Source organism: Syzygium oleosum, unplaced genomic scaffold, assembly GCF_021117445.2.
Source record: "Syzygium oleosum isolate NSW1041296 unplaced genomic scaffold, Sole_v2.1 Sole_v2.41, whole genome shotgun sequence".
NCBI lineage: Eukaryota > Viridiplantae > Streptophyta > Magnoliopsida > Myrtales > Myrtaceae > Syzygium > Syzygium oleosum.
This window is the reverse complement of record NW_026607525.1, coordinates 228,662-250,140: the sequence shown is the minus strand read 5'-3', so window position 1 is coordinate 250,140 and position 21,479 is coordinate 228,662. Positions and strand designations below refer to the sequence as shown.

Genomic DNA, 21,479 nt, shown 5'->3' with positions numbered 1-21,479 from the left:
ATATTCAATTCACTTTAGAGAGCACCAGACCCAACATGTTGTTCGCATCGTTATTGATTTTGTCTATTACATTGCCGTCCGAACGAGCCTAACCCACTAATTTGTTCCGTTTATAATTGACATGGGAATCTCGGCTGGGAAAAGGAAGCTCCATGTCCACCATCCCCTGTTTGACACCTGTCATTCAATCACCACCTTTCTTTCTTTCTTCCCAATTCCAGTTCAAATTTCGGTCTTCCCCGTTAAAGATGGGATCTACACAATAACAGGTATGTCTAGTGCCCAACAAACAGGAATTCATGAGCTAAATATGGAAAAAAAAAATGTGCCCGGAATTCAATCTGCACGATGCCATGTTTCGGCATCTAATCCTAATCTGATGCGGACGGTGGCATTGTTACTGCACCAACGAGAAACAACAAGATCATGCAGTCTCCTGCTTCATTTGGTTTGCTGCACAAGCATAGCTGGTTTACTACTGATAAGACTCTTGTTCAAGGCAGCCGTATGAATGGTTATCACAGCCGGAGGAATAGGAAAAAGTTTGGCCCCGCTGAACGGAATATTCTATAGCTAATGAGGCAACATAGACAGGAGGGAGTGTGATGGGTACAGCAACGCTTTGACATTTGATGGCAAACTTGACAAGAAATGTGCTTATGATGCCCCCTAGGCTTAGGCGTTTCAAGAGCAGCCCCCCCACCACAAAAAAAGCATCAAGAGGGCATATATCGAGCCCTGCTTTTTTTTTCATGGGGTCTTCATTTTGCATCAAATCAACTGATTGGTATCATGAACATCGTTCAGAAGTTGGTTCTGGTTTCGAAATTCCACCAGACCATCATTTGTCATATGGTCTGTTCCTTTCTAGGGAAGTTGACGATGATTGCTGTAACGCTATTATTAGTGTAACGCTATTATTAGTACTTTGAATCTTTTTGGTGGATGTCCCGGGCAAAGGGTTAATGTACCACTCCCGATGACCAGCTTCGGTTACAATGTGGGATTTAGATTCCGCCTAGCATGGTCTGAGAACAGACCGCGACAGAGACCAAAACAGAGGGGAAAAACAGAGTGAGTGAGGGAGAGAGAGATAGGGGAAGAAAGAGGAGAGAGGTGGGCAAAGGGAAGGTACCTTGGCCGAGAAATATTGGGTATTCCTTGAGTGCGGCGTGGGATTTTCGTAGATCCAGTCGTTGGTTGCTGCGCATATAGATCTAGGCTAACTCATTTTCATTTTTCATTTAAGATGCAATGCCGGATGGATCCATTCTACATAAAGTTTTATTTGAGATGTAATGTCAAGTGAGACCCACTTTACACAAAGTTGTTTGAATCGGGCCCTGCAAAGTACACAATTGGGATCCATATCTCATTGTAAGAATAACTGTGGCCCACATGATGTTATTAACTAATGCTTTAATAAAATTAAGTGCTAAAACATATTGGCTATGAAAAAGATGAAAATGCGCAATTCTATTATGAAGTTACAATTCCTCCGAAGAGGTGCAATGAAATGTGTTTTGATGGAAAGCATCTAATGATAGCCTGTATAAATAGAGTCTGCTCCTCTCTTCACCTATGGAAAAGGAATGGTTGTATTCTATCCTCCATCAGATAAAATACGTTAAGAGAGAAGTGGGTTAAGAGAGAGAAATCGAATTTCTTCTCTTCTTCTGTTTTTGCAACAATTATTTTCAAAGGGAATCGTTAAGGAAAAAGTTATGTCTTCTTCTCTCTTATTATAAAAAATCATGAAGATCTAAGTTCTCGAATTTCAAAATTTTTCCGTATAAAAGAATTACGTTATCGCTTAGACTAACTTCATTAAAAAGGACGAAGGAAGAGGGGACAAAAGAGCGAGGGAAAGAGAGAGAGACGAAGAAAAAAAGAGAGAGAAGGGGAAAAGGGAAGGTCCCTTGGCCGAGAAATATTGGGTACCCCTTGAGTGCGACATGTGATTTTCGTAAATCCCTTCATCGGTTGCTACATGAAAAGACCTAGGTCAACTCATTTTATTTTTCATTTAAGATGCAATGTCAAGTGAGACCTACTTTACACAAAGTCACTTAGATCGGCCTTGTATAGCACACGATTAGGACCCACGTCCGATTGCATCGAAAAGTGCGAAGCAGACTTCAACTGTCCTTTTCATTATTCTTTCGCTCTGCACGGTACATACACTCCGTTTACTCTTTCTCTCTTTTCGCACGTCCCTTTGTACTTCTCTCTCCTTTTGAAACCCCTAACTCTAAATCCATTCGCAAGTTGTAGCCACCTCGGTCTTAGCCATGACAAGTGGTCATTCGCGGGTCGTCGTTTGCGAATCATAATAGCCATAACACTGGTTGTCTTTTGCAAGTCCTTGATAGTAAGATCGTGTGGTATGCTTCTTCGGGTCATTTTCTTCTGCTTCTGCTATGCATTCTCGTTGTGGTCATTCGCGAGACGTACCGGCGCAGTTGGCCACAATGCAGTTGTAACCTTTCCCACTCATGGTCGTGACATATTTCTCTATATATAAGGAAGCTAAGTCTTTACTAGTATCTTTGGATCGATGAATACTATTAATCTCCGCCTATTCCTTGTATTTTCCCTCAAATTGATGGTTTGCCTTGGAATGAGGATAGAATTTTAGAGATTGTGAATTTCAATTTTTAGGCACCAATCTTCGACACACCAAATTACTTTAGTGTTCTGAAAATTATGTGTGGTTGTGATTATGAATCTCCTATGTTATAGTATAGATCCATTTTTCTCGGAGAGAGACTACGGTTGAAAAGCTTTCTTGTCAATAAAACTAAAGATCGCGTATTATTTTCATATTTTGATTATACATTGATGAACCTTAGGAAAATTGATAAATATTTCTTATTCTGACTAACGAGTTTGAAGACGTTCTAAACATGTAAAATTATGTAGATTTCTTTAATGTTAATATATTTTCGCATTAGGTTTTCCTTAATTTGGCAATAATATATACCTAAATTTTTTGGAAGATATCAATCGAATTAGCAATTCCGCCGGTTAAATTTTAGCACCATAATGAATAGGATATCGTTAAAATCACACGTGGCGGCTTATGAAACTCTTTTTTTTAAGCACTGATGACGTAATTAATCCCACTGATGACCTAATAATTGGGGGTGGATCGCAAACGTGCAATTTTTCAAAACGCCAAAATAATTAGCCGCTGACTACCCAAAGTAAACCCGCTTTTTTCTCTCTCTCTCTCTTTCTCTACGACACTTCACTCGAGAGAAGTTCGCCGGCGATGCAGAACGACGGAGATGCGGCGGCGGCGGCGGCGTCGCAGCAGCCGGAGCCCGGCAGAGGCGCCGGCGGGAAGGTGAGGAGGCCTCCGAACCGCAATCCGCGGGCCACGCCCTACGCCCGCCCTAATTCAAACCGACCCCAGGCCGGCGGCGGCGGCGGCGGCGGCTGGCTGTCGAAGCTGGTGGATCCGGCGTACCGCCTGATCTCCGGCGGCGCCACCCGCATGCTGCCCTCGCTCTTCTCGAGGCCGCCTTCCCCTGTTTCGCTGCCTCCTCTCTCTGACGATGACGAGGACGAGGACGAGGACGACGGTCTGTTGATCTCTCTCGGTTGCGCTTCTCTAATCTTCGCTGCCTCTAGTTGTTCTTGAGTGATTTGGTTGGTCGGTATGGATGATCAGATGAATTGGGGGTTAAAGTTTTACCCTTTCTCGATTAATTCTCGTGATTAGGGTTTCTTGCTTGTTTCTGCTCTGTTTAAGAGAGGTTTCCGGGACTTTCTGGTTGAGTCCGCAATGGAAGCGCGTTGTTCATTCCTTGTTGACGTGAAGTAGTTTCCTTTCCTTCTCTTTGTTTATGCTGTTTTCGGGGATTGAAGTAATTATTCGTTCCAGATTGATTGAAATCTTTTACCAGAGTATTAGGAACAGATAAGGAAGGGAAAATGACGAATCTAGGAGGGAAGGAGAGTAATAAGTGTTGATGAAACGAGATACGGAGAGAGAGAGAGATGGTTAGAGAGAAAAAAGCATTGAAATTTGCTAAAATGTGTTTCTTACTGATGTTATGCATACACATCCATGAATAAATCTTTGAAAGTGGTGTCTCCACACCATATGTGACCCCACAAAATAGTGTTTCTATCATCCCCCACTAGATATAGAAACTCTTCTTGTGAAAACATCTCGGCATTGCCTAATGTGCTTTCAAAGCCCGATTTTATGTGCTCCTTCACTAGATTTAGCTATCCACTCTGTATCTTCCAAACCAAGTTTCGCGACCATTACCCTCCTCCAAAGGCTAGTTTTCTCCACATTAAATCTGCACAACCATTTTCGAAGGAAAGCTCTATTTACCAGAACCAATGCTTTACCCCCAACCCCATTAGCAACTGTTTGTGTCACAATATTCCATTTAACTTGATGAAATCTCGGATTTTCATCCCAATCTAATAAGGAAATTATTAATTTCAGTGTGCAAGGACCAAATAAAATAGAGTGGGAATTGTGAGAACCAAATTTGGTCGGACAACCCACTCTGCAAATCTAGACTCCATTATGTGTATTTTTTTTTTAATGTTATTTTCCTTGTCAGAAATATCTGATAATGAAAGATAATATGTTTCTGTAGCTTGGTGTTTTAATATTCGCTGCATTATTAGAATCTGTTTGTGGAGCAGTTTCTGATTCAGGGGATGTGCTTCTGACATACAAAAGTCGTTTATGACTATGAGAAGTCTTCAAGGATTACAATTGAACAAAAAGGATAGTGTCTGAATGAATAATATAATTAGGGATCAATTGCACAACAGGAAAAATTTCATGCGGTGTTTGTGCATTCCTACTGTCATGAATGCTTGTTTTTGTATGGCTGATCTTGTCTGCCACCATCTTGCATTGATTTTCTTTTTTAGAAAGGAAATTTGCTTCATATTGCTAGCTTAATGATCTCTGTTGAGGAAGTTTATCGTGAAGTATGCGTTTGAGGTGAATTTTACTTTAAACATTTGAAATTCGATTTTTGTTTAATATCAAACAACCCCAACTTTTAAAAGCATATAAATGCTGACATTTAGAGTCATGTAGATTTTTTCCTTTGCGACTTTAAAAGATAAATTCTTTATTTTTATTTGGGCAACTTGAAATAAGTTTCTAAGCTGCCCCCTGCCCCTAGCTCGAGATAATTGATTCTCTGCTTGTCCAATGTATATACTCCCTTTCTGGGCAGTTTTGGAGTGCATTTTCTGCTCAAGATAATTTTGTCTGTTTACTTTGCATATATTCAGTTCTTGTTTTTTTTTTATGTGTATCTGTTTCTTTGAGATAAATGAGTGTGTTGGTCTCTTCTGGGAAGTTATAGTGGATGGCTACTGCTTGTGATTTGCATGTGGACCATATAATCCTCTCTTCATTTTAGTGCACATCTTCTGGTTATATCTTGTAGTGTGACCGTTTGTAACTTTCATAGTCAGACATGCTTAAATTTCTATTTCTGTATGCTATGCCATGCTCATATTTTCAATCAGTGTGATGCTCTGTTATAGATAAGTCGAAGAGAGAGATCGATCAAGATGTTAGAGGGAGTAACCACGAAGGCAATTCAGATGTAAGTTACTGAATAGCTCTTGTTCATGTTGAGGCTCTCCAGATTGTATTCTGGTTAAAATTCTTGCAAATTCTTTCATGATTTCTGGATCTTGCATTTTCTGGGATATTGCATGAAGTCTTTGTCGTTCTGGTCGACTGGGTTCATTCTCAAATAGTTTTATAATCTTGAAGTTACTGAACTAAAAGAGTGACTGACGGCGCCACGTATTCTTCTCCAAGTATTGCAACTTTGTCCCTATCTTCTTCATTTTCTTGTCATTTTTGTTCCTGTTTTCTTTTGCCAAAATTCAAGTGATTCTGCCAAATAACTTATGTGGCGTGCCATTGCCTATCTTTTCGTGGGTAAAGATGCATGCTTGGCTGTCATGTTTTTCAAGGATGATTCTTTCCTACATGTGACACCCTTGCTCGTGTGGCTCTATATGCACGCGGCTTTCAAGTTCGGGTGTTTGGATTAAATATCTTGTCCCAAAAGTAGCACATGTTCTTATCTCCATCAAATGACATGGTATAGGTCTTTCTGATGCGAGACATAGGTTTTTTTTTTTAATCTCATAGTTTTCTACCATTGGCTTCTTTTGTCTTTCTTTTTAATATAACTTTGATGATGTTCTTATTAGATGCAGCTGGGGTTATCAAGATCAGCAGAAGTAGGAAATGCTGTTGCATCTGATGTACCAAAAAGAACTGTTTTTGATGGGTACAAAGAATTCAAAACAACACACAACAAAGTAACAGACCTCCCAAAAGATAGTGCCCTTTCTGAAATTGAGCAACTGATCAGAGGAAAAATGTTCTCCAGGTAAGTCAACCTTTTCTCTAAAGATTAAATGTACTTGGTACTATGTTGTCCCAGTGCACGTTGACCTGTGAGGTGCTTTATCTTTTTGAGTCCAAGCATGTATTTCTCTTTTTGAAAAGTCATTTGTGATAATTTTTTGTGAAAATTTATCTTTTGATAACTTCTGTTGTCTTACCTTTAAGTTCTTTTGTGAGGGAGGGGAAAGGTAAAGATAAAAACAATGACCTCTTAGGTGTTGGTGAGGGGAAAGCACCACTAGGCTGAACCTTGTTTCTGTAGTTTGTTCTGCATTGTGTACCTTTTGCGGAGAGTTTTTTTTTTTTCTTCAGGTAAATTTTTCATTTCAAATAGCTTGTTAAGTGCACTTGGAACAACTTAAATGTTGGCAAAATTTCAACCCGTTTATTAGAAATTCCTTTGTCCTTGACTCCTTAATGGCTCATTAATCTTGCAAAGTAATTCTGGTTGACAATGTATATTTGATAGGGACTTTGCAATCGAACCAACAATATTTGTTCATAATGCTATTCAGGGATGTCTTCTATATTCCATGCCTTGATGGTTTTATCATCATGCAGGGATGAAATTAGTCGTCTGACCGAGATTTTAAAATCGAAGACTGTTGATCTACCAAAGATGAAGGAAAGGGAGAACAACTCTGAAATGAATGCCATGGGTGAAGTTGAGGTCCATGCAACTGTGCCTCACATTCCAAGCAAAACAAATGGGGGGGAGCAGGGAGTTTTGAACAGAGCTCTATGGGAAGTTTCAACGCCCCTTCATCATTCAAATGTAAGTGGAGTCGATTCTTCAATACGTTTCTCTGTCAGAACATCTTTTCTCCTGCGAATGTTTGTCCTAGAGTACACAGGCATAATACCAATGAATCGAAGCAACTTGTTTAGAATATCATTGTTGTTTTAGATGTGAGTTGAGGATTCTCAGAATATGAGAAGGACCTACAGATCCCCCGAGTTAAAGAGAAAGTTATAGGATTGCTGTAATTCATATTTTGGCCATCATGACTAATAAGTTTGGTTGGCATCGATAGTTGGTAACTGATGCTTGGTCACTTGATGGTTTGGCAACTATCAAGATGCCTTCTTTTGAGGTTTGTGGCCTACATCTAATTATATTGTATTTGTGTGTTTCCAGCAGCTTGAAATTATTTTTACTGAGAAAGTTGAAGGTAGTTTAATATTGGAAAAGCTGAAGATAAATCTTATTTTTACATGGCAAATAGCTCATTGAGACGAGATTTTAAATGGATGCATGTGATTTTTGTGTTCCTTGCCCCAACTTTGCCTCAAATTGTTCATGAAGTATAATGGAATTTCCCTTATGTGCTTTTGAAGTGTGTTTGATGAAGCGTATAGTGAAGAAATGCTCTTCCTGCACCTCTGCTATGCTTGTCTTGGAAATATTAGAAGGGTATTCGACTGAGCCTTGGCATATAGCATTAGCGAGTCTTTGTTGGTGTTGATGATGACCTTTTGCTTCTTTCTAGTACTAGCTGTTTTGTAAAATTTTGTGGGACCACAATCAACTATTCTAAAAGGTTAAGTATTAGATGAAGGTGCGATTTAATATTTAAGGGTATGTTTTGTTGCATTTAAACAAAAATGAAAGATTTTTTTTTCTTTCCTGCCAAAATTTGAAAAATATTATTCAAAGTTCAAAAAAATTATTAAAAAGTTAATGTAAATTTACATAACAACACTTGAGTGTCATGAAAGTTTAAGTTGAGGCGCAAGATATAGATTAAGCAAAAAACAAAATGTAAAATTTAATTGAGACAACCCCTAAATGGTTTGATACTGCCCCTCACACGTAGGTGTGACTTTGATCTAAGACTAAAGCTTGGAAATATATATGGGGAGGCAAATGAGGGTCGTGGAAGGATTTGGATTTAGGATCTCATGTATTCTAAAAGTTTAAGCTATTAAATCAATGCGTGATTAATTATTTAAATGGTGTAACATGTTTGATATTCTCCCTCTGCATGTCGGGACATTTCACAAAAATAGCGTGGATTGCTTCTTCATGTTCATAACATTTAGGCATTTTCTGGTGCCGTCTTGTCTATTTAAGAGCATTAGATTGTCTCTTTGGTATTCTAACATATACATCCTATTAAATGTGCCATGATGCCATCTCTCAAGTTTATAAGTTACTGAAATTTTTCTGCTGTTTTTTCGTCTGTTTTAAAATACCTATGTATCTATATCTTTTTCAATAAATCTACTCAAGTAGTACTGTATCTTATGCATGGAGTGATTTTCTTAGATCAAAGTGGAAGCCATTGGTGCTAGCTCATGAATTTTAATATGGTCTTAGCAATGAAATTCCATTTATTTAATTGTTTTGCCTCTGTATATATATGGGGAGTCCATCTTAGACGAGAAGAAATTTTCTTCAGGCGTTAAGAGTTCCACTTCAGTCTAGGTATAGTTATCTTCTGCTGGTTTGCACCGAATGTATAGAGTTGGTAATTTTTGTTCTGACAGTGTTTATGGTGCTCTGAGAACTCTGCAGTTACGTGACGAAATCGGTGCTTCACCTGTTGACATTGCTAGAGCATACATGGGAAGTCGAACATCAGAAGTTGGCTCTATTCTTAAAAGTAACCTGCCAGAAGATCCGAAAGCATTGCTTCATGGAGATGGCTATTTACATAAACCTTTTAGTCCATCACCTCTACCCAAGTCATCTGTATGCTGGCCTGGTTCAGTAGTACAAGATCGGTATTTGACCCCACAGACTCAAAGAGGTAGCCATGGGACTCCGACTTTCCACAGAACCCCATATTCGAGACCTGTACATTCTATGTCCAAGTCTAAGGTATGTGAAACATGTTCCGTGAATCTTCAGTTTCGATTTTATCTGTAACATAAATGCCATCAATGTGGACATGCTCATCTGCTTGTGAAGCAAATAGAGTAATCCCATTTGTGCTCCAATGACAAATGGGAGAAATAAAGTCACCAGAGGCAGCTGCAACTGAGCTAGTTCTGGTTAATTACCTCTATCTTTTATCGAAATGGTGTTAAACTTAACGGACAGATAGGAGAAATGAAGTAGAAAACCAATGCCTATTTACTGTTTCACTGTCTCTTTTGCACTCTAATCTGTCATTAAAGCAAACTGAAGCTGGGTCTGGGTGAGTACTTTTTCTGGCTAAGCATGGTGCAAGTGCGTGCTTGTTTCTGGAAGCAATTGGATCAATTATTGTGGCAATGAAAATTCATCAAGAATGTGGAACCCAGTTGAATGTCTCCGACAGCAGTAATGATGAATATGGATCTTTGTTTTTGGATTTGTTTGTTCTCAGTCATAATAAGCTTCGACTCTTGTGGTTACTAAAGTTGTGTTTTTCCATGCTTATAAAGTGAAACTTAAGTCGAAAAGTTTTTTCTGTCCTCTCTGATTACATTTTATGATTCTGGTGAACTGAAATTGATTGTATTAAATTTGTTGGAATGAACGCAGGTTAGATTCAGAGAGGATGAATTGCATGGTGACCATGGATCCATAGGACCCATTCGTAGTTCAAGGCAAAAGTTCGTCACTGGAAGTGCCCAAAAATTTAGTAGTTTTCCTTCTTTAGTTGGTTCTTCCCAGAGAGAAACAATTAACTTTCGCATGCCTTCTTTGCCTGCCTTCAACAAGAATATGGAGGCTGGAGGAACAAGTAGCAGTTCAAAATCTCAATCATTAGAAAACAAGTCACTGAATTTTGAGGTAGGTGTCCCAACCGTTCCCACACATTCTAGTCAGATGGCTAGAAAGATACTGGAGCATCTTGATAGAAGCCTTCCAAGTCCCAAGGATAAGGCTGTGGAGTTGAAGGAAGCCTCTTTGAGGAAAAAATCTGAGTCTTCTGATGTTGCTCATTCGATGTCGAGTAGTGGTAATTTATCGTATCTGTCTGCTTCTGTTAAATATGGCAAAGCAGACAAGACTAACCAGATGAATGCTGCTCTTCCAAATGGAGGTACAGGAACTTCATTTTTTAGAGTTCCAGCAGAAGAGAATGTTAACAAAACTGCTAATGCTGCAAAAGGACGCTTTTCCGGTTCTGATGAAGATATTTGCAATGGTATCCCGATTCCTGGAGTTAATAACACTGCTTCACTAGATTCTGGTGTGGCTGACAAGTTTGTCTTCAAGAGTACAGATAAGGTACAGCCCAATTTGGCAATGCTTTTCTACCACAGAGACAATTAAGTTATGTGCGAATGGGTTTCCTTCCAACTTTTATCAGCAATTTAGACCTTTAGCGGCAGTTTTTTTTTTTTTTGGGGTCAAAAACCTTTAGCGGCAGTTAAGACATGAGTTGTTTAACAGTAGATGCTCGCACTGATTTAGAACTGATTGCCTATAGTATAATATTTGGTGAATTTCTTAAGCGATTAGCTATTTCTTACAATGGGGAAATTGATAGTAGGAAAATTTCGTATCTAATAGCTTCTTTAAAACTATACAGATGTTAGGAGATTAGATGTCCTCTTTCAGTCATTTCGTGATGTAGAAGTAGATTCCACCCAGTATATGAACACCGGCTTGTATTTACAGATATATACTGAAAGATTCTCATATAGATGTCTTTCTGATTGGGTCATACGCAGGATGTCTCCAAGGAACTTCCAAGTTTTGCTGACTCTCGTGGACACATGATACCAAAGAAACCGGCTTCGGGGTCTAAAGCACTTCTTCCATCTATTTCCATCGATAAGCCTCAAGTACGGGCTACGGTTTCTTCTGATAACTCCGGGTTTACGTTTCCCATTTCTGCTTCACGTGGGATGTTTCCTGAGCCACCAACACCGTCCATCACGCCTCCATCTTTTGTCAATAGTCTGCATCAGCCACAAGAGGATTCCGCCATTCCCTCTTACACATTTGGTCTGAGGAGCTCTTCACCTGCCCTGGTCTTTTCTTTCCCTTCAACAAGCAATGCCTCAATTCCCAGTGATGCCTCAGATCTAAAATTTACGTTCGGATCTGATAAGAAGAGGATTTCTTTTAGTTCAATAGGAAATGATAGCATTTGCTGTTAAGTGTAGACATATATTTGGGTTACTTTCATGAAATTTCTTTATTATTCTCCTTTTCAAAGATAGAGTTTACCCGGTCATTTGAATCTATTTTCTACTTAGTTTGGAGTCATAGGACTTTGATTGAACAGGCCACGCGGGTGCATTTCAGAGCCACGGGATCGGCCTTGATGTATAGTAAATGTTAGTCTTGTGGGGCATCGATGCTCGATTGAAGCAAATATGGCATTTTCACGGGGAACTGTAGATATTATTAATCAGACTGTCTGTGGTTTTGAATATCATTCTAAGCATTCCGATTTCAGGCACACCTTTTGGGAAAATGTGGAAGCTCTTTTTCACCCTCTCCATTTCATCTCTGGAAGTATGCGAAGCGAATCGATTTTTTTGGCTATGTTCTACGAAAGTCGTCTCATGACGGTTTGTGTTCATTCAGTGCCCCATGGTGTTAGTGGGTATTGACACTAGTAGCCTGGAAGTTACATGTGAAGTACTCGGATTGGTCCGGTTGTTATCAATCGCTGTTATCTAGCATCGTGGCTCTCATGTATGTGAAAGGATATTTCTAGGAAAGTTGTCTCATGAAGGTTTTTAATTACAAGGTCGATTTCCTGGGTTCGCAACTCCGGTTCCCCATGTTACTCATATAGAGTGGAGAGTCAACTCGTAGGTTGCGTTATGAGATACTTGAACAAATTTTGCCCGCCCGAGGTCTAGAGCAATGTAAAATCTGACTTTTACATTGAGGAATCAGTCAGTACTTTTTGCAGGATCCAATCGACGTGTATCATATCTCCTTGAAAATAATAGGAAGAGTTTCCACTTGCCTGTGCATGAGGAGGTTCAGGAGCATTCCGGGAGCGACACGTGGCGTGGATTCTGACCACTCGGGAACAACGAACATGCTGTCGTTCACGGAACATGGTGCCAAATGGGAGTCACATGTTCCCATCCAAATGACTCACGGAAGAGGGAGGAAGAACTTATCCCCTTGCGCCTCTGCTAGAAAACCCAATCCCATGTGGTGAGAGAGAGAGCAATTGGGTCCCGCACCAGAAATTTGCAAATCAGTCAGAAGCAAGTTTTCGTGTGATGGGTCCCAATTAAAATGGTACTGTGTGTCCTCGTGTGGGAACACTAGGATCAAAGCATATAAGATTCCAAAGAGCAAGCAAGTGCGTGAGAGAAGGGGGAGAAGTCAGAGAGGGAGAGAGAGAGAAGACATCAGAATTGAAATTGAATGCGTGATCAGACATTGAGCTTGACGTTTCAGATTCTAAGTGTCAGAAATAGGTGTCAGTGCAATGCAGAGAGAGAGAGAGAGAGCAGCCCTTCCAACCTAAATTTTTTTTAGTTGATCCATGTGCGGTGTGTGTGTTCAGTGCATATAAACCTTTAAAATTGATAATTCTCACATGAGACTCACATGATTAAAGATCGGGATGCATTGTGCTTATATGTACCGGTAAATCTGAAAATGTCTCATCCTTAAGGCTATAGGCCCATAGATCCACTACATTACAATTAAAATTGAACTCTTAAGGAAAATTTATTATTATCAATTCAATGTTTGTCATGTATTACATGTAACCGGTGCGTTGAAAATGTAATATTTTATGAATGGGGTATGGTTAATAATTACTTGTAACCACTCGTTAACAAAATGTCTATTCTATTTATTTATTATTTTTGTTAAATGATATATAGCTTCTTCTTTTCTTTCAAAGAAAAAGGAGGAGGATAAAAACATGTTCAGGGTGCCTTCTGAATTCTGATAAAAGCAGCATATGCCAGCTTGTAATCTGCAATATTATCCCACTTTGCTGATCCCGAGGTGCCCCAATTGTTTTTATTCTCTCCCACCTTCTTCCTCCCCTGCTAACCCCACCCCACCCTTTTTCTCTATCTCCCACTTAAAAGCTGTACACACACATCCACAAACACCTGCATATATCATCACCCATATTCTGGTTTGTTGGGAACTAACCTTGCAACATTTTGATTTTCTCAGCCGTTCATTGAAATTTTTTAAAGTGTTTGTGCAGAACAACATTTTATGTAGGAAGTGCAGTAAAATGAACTTGAATACAACATTTTTAAGACGATGGATTGGTCCTTTGAGAGATCATAAAAACCCTTCAAGTGAGAGAGGGTTTTTCTTTCTTTCTCCATTCCTTTTGCTTTTGTTTTCTGTTTATGTAAGGCTGGTCCACAAAGTGGTCAAGGTTTACTTGCTTTGAGGTACGAGTTTGTGAGTTTACTGCCAAATACATTAACAGGAAAATGCATTATTTCTGCTTCATAAAAATTAGGAAAACTCAATATTTTTTTTCCTGCCTCCCATATATGGTAATTTCATGTAACTTTCATAACTTGAATCATATGGCATGATGATGTAGTATCATCAAACCACTTTATTTTTTTTTTGTAAGTATCAAACCACTTTATTAAGTATTCTCAATTTCAAAAATTGTGTTTATTATTACGAAAAAAATGGGAAATAAAGAAGAATATTTCAGTAGCTACTAATATCAAGTCGATAAAGCCAAGCAATAAATTAATACAAGATCTACTCAGGGGTGGACTCTCTTTTTTAAGGCATTTTGGTGGCTTGAAATGCCCTCAATCTCAGTGATATTTTCTCTCTCCACAATTAGTCTTATTTGGCTCGCCGATTTTGAGGTTTTTAGGACCAAAAAGTCAATAAGTGACAGCTTATACAATTTTGGTAAAGGGCCAACATGAATTGGAAGTTTTATAAGACCTTCCTAAGAGGTATTAGCCAGAGATAATAAGTTTTCTGGAACAAAATGGAACTGTCGTTACCCACCATCTATCGTTGCAATTGAGTCATAAATATTTCACACAGAACTACGAATAATATATGGCCCATTATGACATGACAAGACAATCTTGATAAACATTGTATATCTCCAGCATTAGTAAATTTTCAGCAATAATTGATAGGAGGGACATGTTTTGTGCTTTATAATTCACAATTGTGCTTTTATTTGTGTCTTTCTATGGAATCTAGCATAGAGAATGAGATCATTTGAAACTTCTTTCACCGGATAAATATGGGGAAAAATCGAGTATTACTTGATGTACTCGAATTATACTAAAATCCTCAAGTCCAACCGCTTAACCTACGCGGCAAGACTGGTGTATATCCTTTATTATATCATCTACGATCTGATAATTGAAAGTTTCTCTTAGTTTTTTGTAGTGTCGACAAAATGGCCATACAAAAGAAGGCTAACAGAGAATATCTTACAAGTACTATACCAAAGTTCAAAGTTTGTTCTTTCCGCTTGACAGGCTCTGTGAGACTTAGTTCTTCATATCTTTCCACGATTTACTTTGCCAAATTAACTATTGATGTCCTTAGCTTTGCCTCTTTCGGGCAAATACGTTTCTGACTGGACCAATTAGCTCGTGATTCACTCGAGACTCAATGACTCGAATTACATCAGGTTTTTAATTTGATATGTGAACTAGATATTACAGTCGCTTAGTGAGAAAATTGGATGCGGCTTTGAGCTTTAAAAGCATGAACCTGACATGCAGCGAAAGCCATTGAACTGAATCTGAAACTTTGCAATAATAGAAAGTACCTATGCTGGACAAACCTGGTTTCTCATAAGAATTCCTAACCTTAAAGTGAAATGTAAGTAATCAAGCTCTAAACCTCATAGCGATCGATACAACTTTAACATAACAACTCGAAGAGTCGAATTCATCCGTTGAAAAAGTGATTTTAGTGACCAATGTTCCCCGTTTTGCGCTAGCCTTTTGGTAGCTTTGCTTACTGAAGAGCTGTTTGAATGAAGAAAGGTTGCGGCGTTTTCTTGGGTTCCATGTTGCTTGAGATTCACATTAAGCTGAGCCACTTCTCTCTTGAGAACAAAGTGGATGAGCAGTGAAATGTGAACCCTAATTGCAATTATTAGTCAAGAACAGCATAAGGCCAAGTTTGAACGAAGCTATACCAGAAAGCTTTTCTCCCTAGCTATTGCTTTTCAGGAGGATCTTTGGACACTGAGATTGGATGCCAGATATGTGGTCCAATCACTTTATCAAAAAATATCAGAAGCCTGCCATTTGCAGCCTATGCTCGGGCACTTAGATCCCTTTTTCTAGACATCTACTTTCATAAACAACAAAAGAAGCAAGAAAAAGGGAAAAGAAATAAGAACAGAAAAAAGGAATAGCATCTCTTAAGTATAAGGCATTATTCGTGAGAAGAACGTGATGGTGTCGCTATCCATGACTTCCCTATCGTGATTTAAGAATGGTTTACTCACCATAAACCCTAGTCCCATTAATTAGTATCGGGTATTTTATATTTTCGATAATATTATTAGATGATTTTCCCCCACAAAAAATGGTTTAGGAGCCATGTCATATCCGATATAATAATTATTGAAGTATAGGGGGCATAGATAACTTTGCCTCGATTTTTTAGGAGTGTCTAATTGTTAAGCATAAGGCGATAATGAAGCAGAAATGAAATTGAGAGAGTAGAAGCGATACAAGAAATTGATATGGCCTGGCCAATGGCCTCTGGATAGAGCTCAGAATTTGGAGTATTGCAATAAATAAATAAAACTCTCAAAACCTCAAGCCCCTGAATAAATTGGATATTTTCCACACATTCTGAAATATCAAAGTTGAAGAGTTATATGAAAGCTCTAGAAAAAAAAAGTTATAATGGTCGATGCTACAGCCTCATGAAAATTTCTCAATAAGAGGATGCCACAAAATTTATTGGATTAGGTTAAAATAGGACCATCATTGAGGAATTCAAATCACAAACAATAATAGTAACACCCCAAAGTCCCACAGGAGAGTCTATGTTGAGTGATTCATAATTAAGACTTGCCCTTAAATGATCGCCACTTTGTTTGATTACTTGATTATTCTTTTTGGGGTCTCTGGTCCATATGGAACAAGTCGGATCGATATAGATGATATTGGAGCCGGACTCCATAAGTAGATGTGTAGTTCATGGACGAATTAGGCCCATACCTAGTCTAACGAGATCAAAAAGTGCTCACCGAGGCAACATGGCTCGGATAAATTGCGATTTTTCAAAGGCTTCTAAGATGGTGGAGGAGGTAGGAACATACCAGATCACTCATCGATTAAGGAGAGTATTACTTGATGAGCATGTTAGTTCTTTAAGTTGGGAAGTTTGTGACGTCCTACAATATTCCATTGAATGGAGATGGCCTGCGAAAAAATTCATAAGTAAGATCCAACTTCAAATGATCATCAACTTGTGTGGTTACTTGGATACTCCTTTTAAAAATTTGGCCCATGTGAAACGGGCTGAGTCATGTACGTACATATCTAGGTTTGTGTTAGAGAGAGATGATTCCGAAAAGAAATAAAAATAACATAGTTTTTTTTTAGCAAAAAAAAAGACATAATTTTTTTATGGATAGGGAGAAGCAACTTTTAGGTTTTCTTAGATATGCAGCTTTCCCTTTTTTCTTGATTTATGAAACTTGACCTGTATTGTGTGCATCTTGATGCTTATGTTGCATGCTTGCGTGCTCAAACAGTATGCTATGTCAAGGAAGACAATGTTTTCTTCAGATGGCACATGAGTTGGTATCTTTGAACTCCTTGTCATTGTGTTCACCCGTTAGGACTGCCCACCACACACCCAGTATGCAATATAGATAATTAAATCGAGCAATTCCCTTTATTTAGTATTGGGCCATATTTTCCTCCATCTTTAGTGGGAGATCCTTCAACTAGTCTTCTAGGTTTACAAACACGAACATCACTTATATTTGTATTTAGTTCAGTTTCCATATGGGTGATTTCCATAACTCTGTAATCACCATGAATCAGACCCATGAATTATTTCAAAATTCAAATTCGAGATAACTATCTAGAATCCTTATCTTTTCAAGGGATGAACCTCTCTTCTGTCCTCAAATACCATTTTAAAAGTCTTTTATATATTAAATAGATAGAATAAAAGTTCAATTGAGATCTTTGAGGAGAAAAAAGCATAACAAACCTCATGGCCCTTTTCTCACATCATTTAATTTTCTCATGCCTTAGTAATTTTACCAGAATCCATGTACACGCTATTCAATATGTAGTGAACAAATTTTTCAAGAATCCTTGTAGACAGCGAGAATAAAGGAAGAAGAACCTACGACTCCATGTGTTAACGACATGAGAAGGAGAATAAGCCTACTACGACAACTCCTCCAGCCGAATAAGCCTTGCTGCGAACCTTATTCAGTTTCATTATATGGAGAATCATGTGTTACATTTCACTTTTGAGAAGCGGCCAGGATTCTCTCAATTTGTTTTCTGTACTCACACATGTGCACATGCCAATAATATGCGCAACAAAAGCTGCGTTGATACGTAATAATTCCCCCACTTCGAACCTTGTAAGTGGAACCTTACCTAATGCATGTGGATGGTTCCGTTTAAGATCGTCCGTAAGAATGAGTCGAGCTAAAAGTTAGATACCTGTGTTATTTGAGAAAAAAGAATCGTGTTTGAACCTCATCGATAAGTTCTTTTGGATGTGGTATACGTAATTCACCAATGCTACTGAAACTAATGGAAGTAATTGTTGGGTTCTATTAGGGTCATCATGGTTTGATTCAGTTCGGTTTGACCTATTTTTCTGTCAAAATCAAACTTAGTCGGTTTGTAATGAAAACGTACATCGAAATCCAAAGTTAATTGTTATCGCTTTGATTAAATTTTAGACAATAACTTCTATTCCATGCAAAATTAACTCAAAATCCATACTAAACCATAGAGAGACAATAAACAGGACATTCATATCATCAAATCAACCTAATCTTGCATTATATATAACAAACAAAGTTTTAACTATCACAACGAAGTACTTTTTCTTTTGGTGATGTTTTCCTCGAAGGTTCCTTGAACCATACTTCTGATTGATGGCAATATACTTAATTATTACCTAAATGCAGCCTTATCTTACATTCATTGATACTATACAGAAAAAAGATCCATATCTTTTGCAATTCAGTCTTCAACCTATTGCATTTGTGCCAATTCAGTCCTCAACCTTTTAATTTGGCCAATTCAGTCCTAAACCTTTTGCAAACTAGCCAATTCAGTCCTTTTGGTCGACCGGCGTCCACGTGGCAATATTTTAATATTTTTTATTATTATTTTATAATTTTTTTCTTTTTTCTTTTTTTTTCTTTTCCTTCTCCCCCCTGGCCTGTCCGGCCAGGGGGGAGGCTCGCCGGCGAGGGCCCAGCTCCGGCGAGGCGTAGCCGGGCCTCGCCGTCGCCGGGCGAGGGGCGGAGCTCGCCTGGGCCGGGCGAGCTCCGCCTCGTCGGAGCCGGGCGAGCGGCGAGGGCCCAGCTCGCCATGGATGGGCGAGCTCCGCCCTCGCCCAGATCTAGCGAGGCGGAGCTCGCCATGGTCCTCGCCAGCTCGCTGGGCGAGCTCGCCCAGCTCCGGCGAGGCGGAGCTCGCCTTGGCTGGGCGAGCTCCGCCCTCGCCCAGCGGCGGCGGTGAGGGCCCAGCTCGCCTCGCCGGAGCTGGGCCCTCGCCGGCGAGCCTCCCCCCTGGCCGAACAGGCCAGGGGGGAGACGGAAAAGAAAAAAAAATCGAAAATAATAAAAAAAAAATATTAAAATATTGCCACGTGGCGCCGGCCCGCGGCCACGTCAGCGCCGGCCGGCCAAAAGGACTGAATTGGCTGGTTTGCAAAAGGTTTAGGACTGAATTGGCCAAATTGAAAGGTTGAGGACTGAATTGGCACAAATGCAATAGGTTGATGACTGAATTGGTAATTTTCCCTATACTTAATTATTACCTAAATGCAGCCTTATCTTACATTCATTGATACTATACAGAAAAAAGATCCATATCTTTTTCCGAGCTATAATGTCTTCTAATGTATATCGGTGGGCACGCAAAATTAGCTAAAGATAAATGTAGGTGATATTAATGGTTATAACCCACCAATTGTGGCCAGAGGAAAACGCGAACCTTTTTTTCTTGTAGCCAATCTGGAGGAAAGTTCCATTGTTTCGATTTACCTCCCTGTTCTTGGATCGTGTGTATCCCACATGGGCCTACAAAAACCGAAAGTTAATGATGCATTGGGTGAATGGATGACGTGCTCTCGATGTACCTAAGAGTCTCTCTCCGTATAATGAGATGATGGAAATGGTCATGTTTCATTTATGTATTGTGATATTTACCTAATAATCTATGTAGCCAATCTGATTACTTTTAGATCAAGCCAGTGTCACATGTAATTGAAAGATGAGCTTTAAAAATTCTGTTATTGGAAGTCTTGGAATGGGAATATTATCTGATCAACGAATGTAGTTGGCTACCACACTAAAAACTATGTATGTGTCACAGTGTTGACACACTTCAATCTTGTTAAATACTTGCAAATAAATAAATAATGTAAGTGATTAATGTGTAATTCCATATATCTTTCGCAAAGATTTCGTTGATATCCTTTCAACCTATTGCCAGTTTTAACGGGGAGATTTGGAGGGAAGAGAAGAGATTCTAGGAAAGAGCTTAGAAAACAATCTTTGATTTGAGTGGAAGAAGGAGAACAAAGTCAATGTTAATATCAAGGTCCTCCAAAATGGGGGCAAATTTGGAGAGACTTGAGAGTTTGTCATGGTTTAAGTGGCTTTTCCTTCTTTTCTCTTTATTTCATTATGTTCCCCTCATTTTCATCCCAATAACAAAAAAACAGTCAGTCAATTTGTTTTTCCTTTTCAATTAACCATGCCTCTTCTTTTACATTGCTATTTCCCCCATCCAAACATATGTTGGGGGCGCTTAACGGAAGCTCTGATACCGCTTGTTGGGTGCGCACAGCAAAAGCTCTGATACCATTTTTGAGAAAGATTGGGAACACACTCTTCTCTTTGAGGCAATATCGGTTGGGAGAACGTCTTCCATATACACAAATGAGAGCACTTGTTTATTTATAACTTTACAAGAGGGTGTTTCACTCACCCTAGATCGCTCTAGAGATTAGTAACCCCCCTTATAATGTTTTAGAGATTAGTGGCTTACTTCCCCTAAAAACATCTAGGATTAATTGGAGAAGAGAGAAGGTGAATCTTCAACATAAACGATTCATAACTTTCTTTATTTACACATCTATTTTTTTTTTCACTTACTCATACGAGTGTACTAGTTTACCTAGAAATTCAGAGTTATCAAATATGATGTCCATTCCGTTGTTGGAGATCAAATTGCCAAAATGACAAATGCTATTCATTTCATCTAGTTTTAATCTTTTACACTGAAGTGTGCGATTTGTTTAGAAAAAAATGAATGATTTGGAAAATTCAAAAAATGATCGTTTGTATCATATGAATGAACGGAAAATACTTCCATCGCTCACGAAAATTTTTAGACATAAATTATTGTTGATAAGGAAAGCTTTTTTAATTGACTAATTATTTCAAGTGATATAAACAATTATTTTTAGGAAATATTTTTCAAATCATTCATTTTTCGCGAAACAAACTGAGCCTAACTGTAAAATGATTGAGGATGAATTCAACTCTTTTACCCGGTTAATAATATACCACCTTGGTTGATTTCTGCATTTAACTTTTGACTTTTTGGAAAATTTTACGGAACTCACACTTTGATTTGTTTATAATCCAACACACTTAAAGCCTTTCAATATATTCAAATATTGTCAACTATAAAAATATTTTCATAATTTTTAAAAATTACATAGATATTTTTGTTCAAAATTTGGAGAGAAAGTCATAAGCAAAAGTCAAAAGTAGCTGATAAATTGCAACAAACAGGCTCTTCGTTTTCAAGTTGCTTCTATCAAATACAATGTCCATGCCAGTAAACGTGTTAGCAAGGGTTTGCACATTTAAATATATTAGATAATGATTCTATTTAACAATTTAAACTTTTTGGGATTGCAATTTAATTTGGAAATCATGCCCAAGTAAACTGCATGTTGTGCTATGATCGATCAGTTGAAAAAAAG

At 38.6% G+C, this 21,479-nt stretch overlaps 1 protein-coding gene across 5 annotated transcripts; it reads left to right on the top strand.

Moving 5' to 3' along the window:
- Window positions 1-3,209: 3,209 nt before the first annotated feature.
- Window positions 3,210-11,769, top strand: LOC115692912 (nuclear pore complex protein NUP1). Of its 5 annotated transcripts, XM_056306074.1 has the most exons (8): window positions 3,210-3,605; window positions 5,539-5,600; window positions 6,223-6,404; window positions 6,983-7,196; window positions 8,940-9,245; window positions 9,894-10,314; window positions 10,405-10,586; window positions 11,033-11,769. In XM_056306074.1, the coding sequence occupies exons 1-8, from the start codon at window positions 3,275-3,277 to the stop codon at window positions 11,462-11,464; spliced, it is 2,130 nt and encodes a 709-aa protein (XP_056162049.1). In that variant the 5' UTR covers window positions 3,210-3,274; the 3' UTR covers window positions 11,465-11,769. The 5 variants fall into 5 exon arrangements, with proteins under 5 accessions (XP_056162049.1, XP_030475751.2, XP_030475750.2 ...); XM_030619891.2 differs by having other exon boundaries at window positions 3,211-3,587; window positions 6,229-6,404; window positions 9,894-10,586; XM_030619890.2 differs by having other exon boundaries at window positions 3,211-3,587; window positions 9,894-10,586.
- Window positions 11,770-21,479: the final 9,710 nt, after the last annotated feature.